Genomic DNA, 10513 nt, shown 5'->3' on the forward strand with positions numbered 1-10513 from the left:
TTTTTTTTTTTTTTTTTTTTTTGAGACAGGGTCTCCCTCTGTTGCCCAGGCTAGAGTGCAGTGGCATCATCATAGCTCACTGTAGCCTCGAAGTCCTGGGCTCAAGTGATTCTCCTGCCTCGGCCTCCTGAGTAGCTAGGACTATAGGTGTGTGCCACCATGCCAGGCTAATTTTTAAATTTTTTGTAGAGACAGGGTCTTACTATGTTGCCCAGGCTGGTCTTGAACCCCTGGCCTCAAGCAATCCTCATGCCTTGGCCTCCCAGAGCGCTGAGAGACAGTGGTCATCTTTAGAATGATGACACACTTATTCATCTCCACCTTTGCTGTTCCTATGGGAAGTAAATACCGTGAAACCTAACATAACGTACTTTCCATGTCAGTGCTAGTTTTCAATTCCATGACGGACATTATGGTCTAAACCTGTGTTTTCTTTTTATGACATTCAGTGTGTTCTGTCAGTGTGTAATAATTAAGATGGTATTGGCAAGGTGCTCCAGGCTGTGAAGGGATGTATCTTGAGATAGAATGTGCCAATGAAAGTGATACTTTAAAAATTGGTTTTGTTCAATGTGTATCAGATACTTTAGAGGTATCTTCAAGAAAAAATAAATGATAAACTCAGGCACTTTCTCTGAAATCTCTACAATGAGGAATCAACTTACCTGTAAACGATTAAACGAATAGACTAAGTCAATGTCCAGAATTTCCCTTTCCTTATTTCTGCTTTCAATCCACAAAGCACAATTCCTTTGTGCATCAGACAGCTCATCGTCCCGGTTAGATTCATTACGGAATGTGAGTCCAAGCCTCTCTCAGGGTTTCTCTTCCGCTAGTTAGTAAACCTAACAGGCAGGGCAGCACTGGTATATAGCACAGTGACAAAGAGAGGAAGCAAGTCTGAGACAAGGCGAAACTCCCAGACAAAGGACAGAGAGGAGGAGAGCGCTTTGTCACCAGCCCACTGTTTGAAATCTCTACCTTTCTGTCCTAGTTCCGAGCTGACAGACACACTGGAAGGTCTCCCATCCAACTGGAGTTCAAGCAGGTCCCCAGTGTTCAGTTACTGGCTGCTTTGTTTAACAGCTAATTCCAGCAGCCAATCAGATGACTGCAGACACTTTTAGTATCTCATGTAGCTTTGGCCCGACTCCAATGACTGCTAAAAATGACAAACACACCGATGGTTCCACTTCTCCAAAGCCCAAAGAATACCGATTAGATTTCAGTTTTTGTGATACCCACAGAGCAACCCCAAAGTCTTTGGAAAACAATAAAAGCAGCTCAAATTATAGCTCATCATGACACTAAAAAAGAGAAAAAGAAAAATGGCACACAGAAGTGCTAGTAAAGGGAAACCAGCAGTCATGACAGCTTCGCCCTAGTTCCTTTCTGCAAGTGTGAGCTTCGGTGACGGCCGCAACTTCCCCTTGGCCCTACTTTTCCTTTGATGGTGGCTTCCACATTAAATGGCTGGTCACAGTTAAGGTTAAAGCTGCTGTCATTATCTGAGTCCTTTCCAACCTGGTCAAGTTCAGAGATAATCAGTCTGAGGACTGTAGAAAAGGGAATGCTAATTTGTTCAAGAATATTATAAACATCTGTCTAGTCGGTGTCAGGCGTGGGCCTCAGGAGCCCAAGGAGCCTGTAACATAAAAGAGAAATTCAGACACCCATAAACACGATACATGCCACAGCTCAGAATGGATGGCATGCTACGGAGCAGGGATCCTCAAACTTTCCTATGCCCCCAAATCACTCGGAACCTACATTCTATTAAGTGGCCGCCTTCATTACTGGATCCAGTCATCCCTCCTCTAGTTCCACATTCAGCCCGATCCAAGGCAGACATCTAGCTGCAGGGATGGCATGTTCAACTCTGCCACAAGGCCTGTGACTAGCAAACAATCACAGACTATAACTAGACGTATGGAGGTGACACTGTGCCACCAAGAGCTCTAACGCTCTGGAGAGAGGTAAGGAGGATGATAATGGAAGGCCCGTCCTCTCGTGCCTCTAAGAGGGATAAAGCATATCTGAGTCTATTTTCAGTAAAGCAAACGTACGATTTCAATCTCTGGACTTGCCTTCTGGACACCGTTTATCTAAAATTCACAGTTTTTTAAGTATTTTTTTTTAGAAAGGTAAACACTAGTTTCCCTTAGCCACAACTTTCATGGTCTATCAACCTTGCAGAAATTTCATTAAAGCTAACCAAAATAGGGTGCTTTAGGAAAGATGACTGTTAAACCTCTCACCAGTCAGTCTCATCACTCAAACTTTAATGTGTGTACAAATCACCTGGGAGCCTTGTTAATGTGACACTGCTTCATTAGTTCTAAGGTGGGGCCAGAGACTGCATTTTTTTTAAGAGATGGGGGTCGTGCTATGTTGCTCAGGCTGGGTTTGCACTGGGCTCAAGTGGTCCCGCAGCCTCAGCCTCCCGAGTAGCTGGGACCACAGGCATGCGCCGCCACGCCTTCTTGGAGACTGCATTTCTAACCAGCTCTCAAGTGAGGCTGCTGCTCCAGGGACCACACTTTGAATGGCATGGCCAGGGGCTTTCAGCAAGGCTGCTGCCTATGTCCTGGCATTGAGGATTGTCTGGCTGCTTGACGAGAGCCCTAGGATCACGATGGCAATGATGGACACTGAGAAGGTGTAGAGGAGTGTGACAGGATGGCAAGGAAATCATCTAGAAGAAAGAAACGAATATTGATTTGAGCTAGCAGAGAAGGTGACAGAGTAACATGGGGACTGAGAAACTGGGTCATCTGAAGGAAAGAAAGAACACCCAAAATGTTCTTTTGGGTGTTCTGTTTTGTTAATATTCTAAAACAGTGTTGTCCAATAGAAATCTAATGCTAGCCACATGTGAAATTCTAAATTTTCTAATAGTTACATTAAGAATAATAAAAAGCAGATGATTAATTTGAATTATTTAACCCAATATATCCAAAACATTATTTCAATGTAATAAATATAAAAAAGAGATAATTTTTTTAATACAAAGTCTTCAAAATTTGGGGTGTATTCATACTTATAGCACATCTCAATTCAGACCAGCCACACTTCAAGCGCTCACTAGCCACTGCGCGGGTGGCTACGGTGCTGGATGACGTGGCTCTAGAATCTTGCTGCTCAAAGTGTGGTCCAGAGTAGCGGCAGCAGCACCAGCACCACTTGGAAGAACCTGCGTTTTAACAAGACCCACAGGTGATTCAGAGGCACATTACAGTTTGACAAGCGTTGCACTAGAACACAGGAATCAGCAAGTTCTGCAGGCTGCTAAGACAGACACTTTGAAAAGCTGTTGTTTCTTATTTTTGTAACATTTAAGGAGTTGAGACCAGAATTCAGGAGTGCTGATTTCCTACTTACTCACCATCTTGTCTCTTCCCCAATAAGGAGATGGAACCACAGGTCTCAAAACAATGATCTATTACATGGTTAAGGATCAAACACAGTGAGCTTAAACAGACCAAGGAGCAATGTTGCTGCTTTGAAAAGACAAAATGGCCAGCTGATGGCACGAGAAGCGTAAGTGAGAGGAGAAGGACTTTCCAGGAAATGCTTGATAATAATTCACGTTTGAAAAGTGTGGTTTTGTGCTCCCTGCAAAATGCAAGTTAAAAAGAAGTAGGCTTTTTCCTTCACATCTAGCTCATTCTCCAGTTCTAGATGCCTGAAGTCCTTGTAAGGGTGGAAACACCTCTCCAAATGGAATCCTGAGTATTGCAGGATAGCCTTGAAACAGACCATGTCATTGCCTAGGCTTGGGGTTTTACCATGAAGATAAAGAAGGCTTCATCCACAGTAAGTGTTTACAGATAATTATTTCTCAAACAAAGCAAGCATAATGGATTGAGCAGAAAACGCACAGCTGTCATCTTTGATTTTGGGGGACAAGCGGAAAAGGAGACTATTCTGTCTGGTCTAAATTTAATAGGCTTCCTGCTGCTGAGTTCAAGAGACAACTAATGAAGTATTTAAAGAGAAAAGTATTCAATTCACTCTACCAACTTCCACAGAGAATTACACCTGTCCTATTTATGTGCATCACATTTCTTCTATTTAAGGCATCTAACAGGAACTTTATAATTTTTTTTGGAGACAGGTTCTCATTCTCTTTCCCTGGCTAGAATGTAGTGGTGTCATCACGGCTTACTGTGACCTCGAACTCCTGGATTTAAGCGTATTAAAAAAACTCCTGGGTTCAAGTGATCCTCCTGTCTCAGCCTCCTGAGTAGCTGGGACTATAGGTGTGCACCACCACGCCTGGCTAATTTTTTGTAAAGATGGGGTCTCACTATACTACCCAGCCATCCTCTTGCCTCAGCCTCCCCAAATGCTAGGATTACAGGTGTGAGCTACTGTGCCTGGCCTGGAACTTTATAAAATTTATCAACTACACTTGTTAAAACAGAAACATATAATAAAAAAGCAGCAACAGTAGCACTCTACATTTTCTAAAAGTGTCATAGCTTATATTACCATTAATAATGCCTTGTATTTGTTTAGGACCTAAACATTCCCAAAGCACTTTCAAAATTATTGTATTTAACACATATAAAGAAAATAAGGGATGCACACTATGTGTGGATTATCTCAGGGAGACTTATTTTGGAAAATCATTAGGTTTTCAATTTTTTTTTTTTTTTTTGAGACAGAGTCTCACTGTGTTGCCCGGGCTAGAGTGCCGTGGCATCATCCTCGCTCACAGCAACCTCAAACTCCTGGGTTCAAGCGATCCTCCTGCCTCAGCCTCCTGAGTAGCTGGGACTATAGGCATGTGCCACCATGCCCGGCTAATTTTTTCTATATATTTTTAGTTGTCCGATTAATTTCTTTCTATTTTTAGTAGAGATGGGGTCTCGCTCTTGCTCAGGCTGGTTTTGAACTCCTGAGCTCAAACAATCCGCCCGCCTCGGCCTCCCAGAGTGCTAGGATTACAGGCGTGAGCCACCGCGCCCGGCCTAGACCTGTTCTTTTCCTAGTTCCATAGGCAATGTTAGCTCATTTCCATTAACTTTCTCTTTTTGACTCTCCCTCTTTTTTTTTTCGTTCCAGAAAGGTCACACTGCACAGGAGTGTGAGCTTTATAGTCAGCGTGCCCTGCTTTCAATGTCTCAACTCCATGATTCACTTTCTCTGCAACTTTGGCCACTTTTCCTCGTTTCTAAACCTAGGGTGAGAACAAAATCATATATGTTGCCACAAACATAAGCACTCAGTGCTCATTACATGGTAGCACTTCAGGTCCCTAACTACAAGGCTGAAGAACCTCTGACTAACACTAGCACATAAGCTGTGGTCTCATGGCACAAACCCAGTCCAGAAACTGATTATTTCGTGGGCTTTCGTTTTAGAGCTCAGAGCGAAAGGCATCCTCAACAGTGACCTGCAAATTATTTCACGTGGTATGGTCCAATTTAAGAAGTACATGGAAACCACAACATTACTGGAAAACATGCTATTTGGTGGGGTCATAATTCTGGTCTATGAAATCAGGTGCCAAGGAGATTATTATGATGCCAAAAATACAGTCTGACATCCTAGCAGACTTATGTTGAAGGATAAAAACCACCTTCATGGAAGTAAGTCCTGGTTTGAACATGAGTATCTTTAGGAATTATGTAATGTAGAAAAAAAAAATCATGAAAGACTGGAAAGATTAAAGTTTTATTGTTTCACATTTTTTGCTGTGGAGAAGTTCCTCCAAACAATAAACCGTTTGGACATAAAAATCAATGACACAAAGTAACACCCTGGTTAAGACACTAAATGCCTCAAGCCATTATCAGCTACTGTTATTGAACAGCCTGATCAGATAGAAAAGATCTCCACTCGAAAAGTGTCAGTTTAAAGTCTTCGAGACCAATGAGAAATATTTGAGTAATTCTAGCTTATAATAAAATTGTATGGTAACCATACCATCATAAGGCCATAAAATAGTGGTGTAAGCTGCTTATAAGTAGTGCAAAATCTCCAGTATTGGGGGGAGGTTATTTAGATTAGATGAACAGTTATTACACTTAACACATTCACTTGAATTTCTGAAGCCTTCTACTCTGTTTTCTATATTCGGAAATAATTTTTTTGGCTTTACAAACTACATTTTAATCTGCTGATAAGGCTTTGAGAAAGTCATTTGTTCTGCCTAGTGCTGTTAGTAAAAGGCAATTTCCACGTTTAATTTTTTTAAATAAAGACCCTACCGAAGAGCTAAACCTAAGGTAAGAAGTAAATAACCTTTCCAAAATACATGACTGCATGAGTCGGTTTACAAGATAATGCAGATAATCAGGATACTAGTTCCTAAACATGTTGGCTTATTAAGACATTAATGGATTAAAAAAATTACCTAAAATCACACTGCTAAAAACAAAAAACGCACACCCAAAGTGAACACAGCCCTTTGGATTTTGTAGCCAAAAGCAATCGTCTACTGCCTCTTACATGGTTAATACCTAATCACTAGCATTCACTTTTGGGATTACTATTTTTCTTGTGGGGTTAACATCGTTCTTGTAGGGAAACACACCTCTCTGCCTAGAGCTGTCTCAGGAATTCACGCTTCTCAATTCTGTGGGTGCAAGATTCTACAGTGACTCAAACAATAGATTGTGTGACCAACTGAAGTTAGTGCTAAAACTGTTGCTTTTCTTTGGTGGGCTTGAAAATATGGTCACTGAAAACAGAGCCCTGTGCTTAAAGATAATTTTGTTTTGGTTAAGTGTTACAGGAGCATAATACTGACTGGTGGATTAACACAATTGGGGGGGATGTGTCAATTTATTTAAGCTTGAGATCTTACATACACTGATGGGGTTTTGGACAGAGATTGAATTTTTACTGTTGAAAAGGAATTGGTAAGTATTCTTAGGAGGCTCAGATGAGATGGAATGCCTCTTGGCAGATCTGTCATTCCTGGGGCAAATATAATACACCTCCCGTGTCCTGGCTTCTCAGTGCCACTTCCCGCACACCTAAGTGATAGTGCTTGCGAAGTCCCTTTACTACGGGCCAGGACGCTTGGAGGGAAATCTGAGAGCTGGAGGAGCCTTAAAGGTTAACTAGGCTGAAGAATGGGGGCTGAACAGCGCGCTTGAGAAGGGCTGGGGGCCCGCGGGGAGGAGGGCAGGTTCTCTGTGGCCCTTCAAACGCCTTGCAAGGGCAGTGCTGACACCTACTATGTGGCAGGCCTAAAACAGGCTCTGGTGCGTGGTCAGAGCTCCATCCCACTCTGCCGAGCAAGTAAAGGAGGATCCTTGTATTTTCTCCTTGGGCTTCCGTGGAACTGTTTTCTACAGGGCGGTCCCTCCTCCGCTCTCCCACCCCGCGATGCTGGAAACGCTCCAGGTCCGACCTCCCGCAACCTAGCGTACATCAGGCCCAGAGGAAACCGAGCTCAGGTGTCAGGGCCAGCTCAGCTCACCGCCATCCGGCCCTCAACTAAGCTGGTTGCGCGACTCGGGGTAGCAAGCCAGGAAAAGCTCAGGCGTCCTGGCTCCTCGTCCTCTATCCAGAGCCCTTGAGAGTCGTGGGCAGCCGTAAGAGTACCTGGCTTCCCCGCGGACGCTTACCTGATCTCAGGACCGGCCTCCCGCCCCCAACGTTCTGGGAGATCCTGGATCACCGCAGAAGAGAGTTCGCAACGCGTTCCTGGCTCTGCGCACGCGCCGTACTCTCGTCCCGGCTTCCCTCAGCGGCCTGAGGCTCATTCTTACTAACTGCGCATGCGAGAAGCTGAAGCTTCTTTCCCTCGTGGCCGCGGTAGGTTCCCAGAGAGCCAATCAGAAGGGGCTACTTGACCGCAGTGTTTCCCCGCCTCACCCCCCCTACCCCGTCACTCCCCCGGTGTCGAACATCCCTCTTTGGCTGGAGAGGCGCAGAAGGGGAGGACGCGCCCTCCACGCTCGGCTGTCTCCGCCCCCTTCCCAGCAGCCAATGGCTGGCGAGACGACGGGCGCGCGCACGCTCTCTCGAGTTTAACGGTCGCGAGAGGCCGCTCGCTCTACCCTGACATCGGCAGCTGGAGCGGCGGCCAGGTAAGCGGCCACCAGCCTGCGATGAGCTGCCGGCTGCGGGAGACAGGGGATGAGACTTAGGAGACACCGTCTTAGCTGACCTTTGAGTGTACTGAGGGGGCCAGAGTGAGGGGAGACGACTGCCAGGTGACACGACCCCACAGGAGCCCTCTGGAAAAGGCTGCCGAGCGCCTTTTCTAGACTCCGCATCTTTGAGTGACACCCGCGCGGACCAATCGCAGAGAGCCCTTCCCAAGGGGCGGGGGGCTTGTGGTTTTTTTTTTTGGACTAGGTGCTTCGGCTTCCTTTTGGAGTCACGGTTGTTGCTGGAGGGGTGGCTTTTCCTCCGCCCTCTCCGCTTTCTGTGGCTTAGGCGACTGCATGGGCTCTGCCTCGCCTTCCCACTTGGACCCGATAAGCCGCTACCAGCAGTTGAGGTCGAGCTGTGAGCTCGAGAATGGCAGGACCTGGCCTCACCTCCTCTGAAGCCACCCCTCTCTCCCCGCGGTCGCTTTTTTCCTTTAATGTCCCCCCCCGCCCCCGTACACCACCCCCGCTGGAGAAGCATCCTTGAATTTCTAGTGGTTTTTCATCTGGATCTACTGTATCCGGATTGCCTCAGCGGGCGAAATAATAGATGGGGTTGCAGATCGCCCTCCCTGGAGAGCTTGTTTTCCGGGTATAAGAGCAAGGTGATTTGAATCCAGGTATTTCTGTTGCCAGTTGGAAAGGGCAGCCCCTGACTTTTTCAGTGCCCCGTTTGTCGTTGGCGATGAGATTAGCCACTGGGGAGAAATTCGCTTAGTTAGGTCCTGTTACCCTTCGCTTTCACACCTGTCTCTGAAGGAAATGGTTCCTTGATGAACTGATGTGGCTTTTTTTTTTTTTTTTTTTTTTGGTGTAGTGCTTTTATAAAACCAGGCCCTAGAAAAGTGGGACTCTAGAGGAACCGAAATACTAGATAATTTTCCTCTGTTGCACTCTTATAAACTTTTTCTTTTGTAAGCAGCAGAGATTTTCTTTTTCCCTTTTTTCTTCCTTTTCTCTTGTTCTCTCGCTTTTTTAAATGTATGAATTCCCTGAGAAGGAGGCATATTGTTTGATTTGTTACAGCCAATTTGCCAGTGTATACCCAGCTTCCGTGAAATTTTAGTCTAGCAAATAGTTTATTTTTTAAGGAGTAATAAGTGCACAGATATACAAAAGGTCGTATAGTGCAAAATGTTCGTCCAGCCAATGAAGAGGCAGCTGTGTTTAATTGACTCTCTTTAATGCAAATTAGATGCGAAGTAGTTCAGTTCTAGTCACTGTGTAAACCAACATGTATTCTTGGTAGAATTTGTTAAACAAATGAACAAGGCCTGTAAGTATTCCAGTTGTTACATAATAGAATTGTGTCTAGAACTTTGATATTAAACATGTAAAATTCTGAAATATGACATAAAAATATGCTACTTTTGCAAATCACTTTTAACGTAGATTTTTTTGCACTATATATAGTTCGCATACCATAAAATTCACCCTTTAAAAGTGTACAATTGAGTGGTTTTTAATATATTCACAAGGTTGTACAACCATCACCACTATCTAATTCCAGAACTTTTTCATCACCCCAAAATGAGACCCCATACCAACTGCAGTCACTCCCTTTCTGTCCTTCCCCCAGCTCTTGGAAACCATTTATCTACTTTGTCTCTATGGATTTGCCTATTCTAGATATTTTATAGAAATGAGATCATACAGTATGTGGTCTTTTGTGACTGGCTTTTATTTACATAGTGTTTTCAATGTTCATCTACATTGTAGCATGTTTCATTCCTTTTTATTGCTACATAATGTTGCATTATATGGATAATCCACATTTGTTTATCCATTCATCTATTAATGGACATTTGATAATAACATTTTGGTTATTATGAATTATGTTGCTATCCTTGATGTAAATTTGTATGAAAGAAGTCAAGGTTTCCAAAGCCATGAAAAGACGTTTGCTAGGTTTAGTGGCTTTTTATAGTAGTATTTTTCTCGTCATTCATTTTCAGAGACTCTCTTGGAAGTTTAGGATATTTCGTAGTTCTGAATGTTAGCAACTGAAAATGCCGGTAGAAGATGAAGCATCTGAAGATGACACGGATTCAGTTTCCTCAAACAGTCAAAGAACCTTTATTTTCCAATAAGAGAGTATAACAATTTCTGTACATTATGGGAGATTTTGACTTGGTGAAAACCTTACAGAAAACTTCATCTTCTGTAGAATCTGATATCAAAAATTTTCCCCATTCTCTTGGACTGAACTTAAATACCAATAGGTAAGAAGGGGGTAGATATTCTTTAATGTCACAGCAAATCAAAATAGCTTTATTTGCATAATTTACCAACTTATCCAAAGAATGTTATAGTTACTGATTTGTATTTGTTTTAAAAAAAGAATTATGATTGGGAACTGTTCAAGGACAGTTATTTAAGTTAAGAATAGTTTCAGT

At 43.6% G+C, this 10513-nt stretch overlaps 2 protein-coding genes across 2 annotated transcripts in view; one reads left to right on the top strand and one right to left on the bottom strand.

Moving 5' to 3' along the window:
• LOC105825629 (chromosome unknown open reading frame, human C12orf65) overlaps positions 1-7801 on the bottom strand; it is a 15231-nt gene extending 7430 nt beyond the window's left edge. Inside the window, exon 1 of the mRNA XM_012663477.1 lies at positions 7587-7801. The gene's annotated coding sequence lies outside the window, so the exon portion shown is untranslated. The remainder of the gene's footprint in view (positions 1-7586) is intronic.
• A 2431-nt stretch (positions 7802-10232) lies between these two features.
• MPHOSPH9 (M-phase phosphoprotein 9) overlaps positions 10233-10513 on the top strand; it is a 62368-nt gene continuing 62087 nt past the window's right edge. The window contains exon 1 of the mRNA XM_012663405.1: positions 10233-10339. Within this exon, the coding sequence (XP_012518859.1) occupies positions 10233-10339 (107 nt within the window). The remainder of the gene's footprint in view (positions 10340-10513) is intronic.

This window comes from Propithecus coquereli, unplaced genomic scaffold (genome assembly GCF_000956105.1).
Source record: "Propithecus coquereli isolate 6110/MARCELLA unplaced genomic scaffold, Pcoq_1.0 Scaffold81, whole genome shotgun sequence".
NCBI classification, from domain to species: Eukaryota; Metazoa; Chordata; class Mammalia; order Primates; family Indriidae; genus Propithecus; species Propithecus coquereli.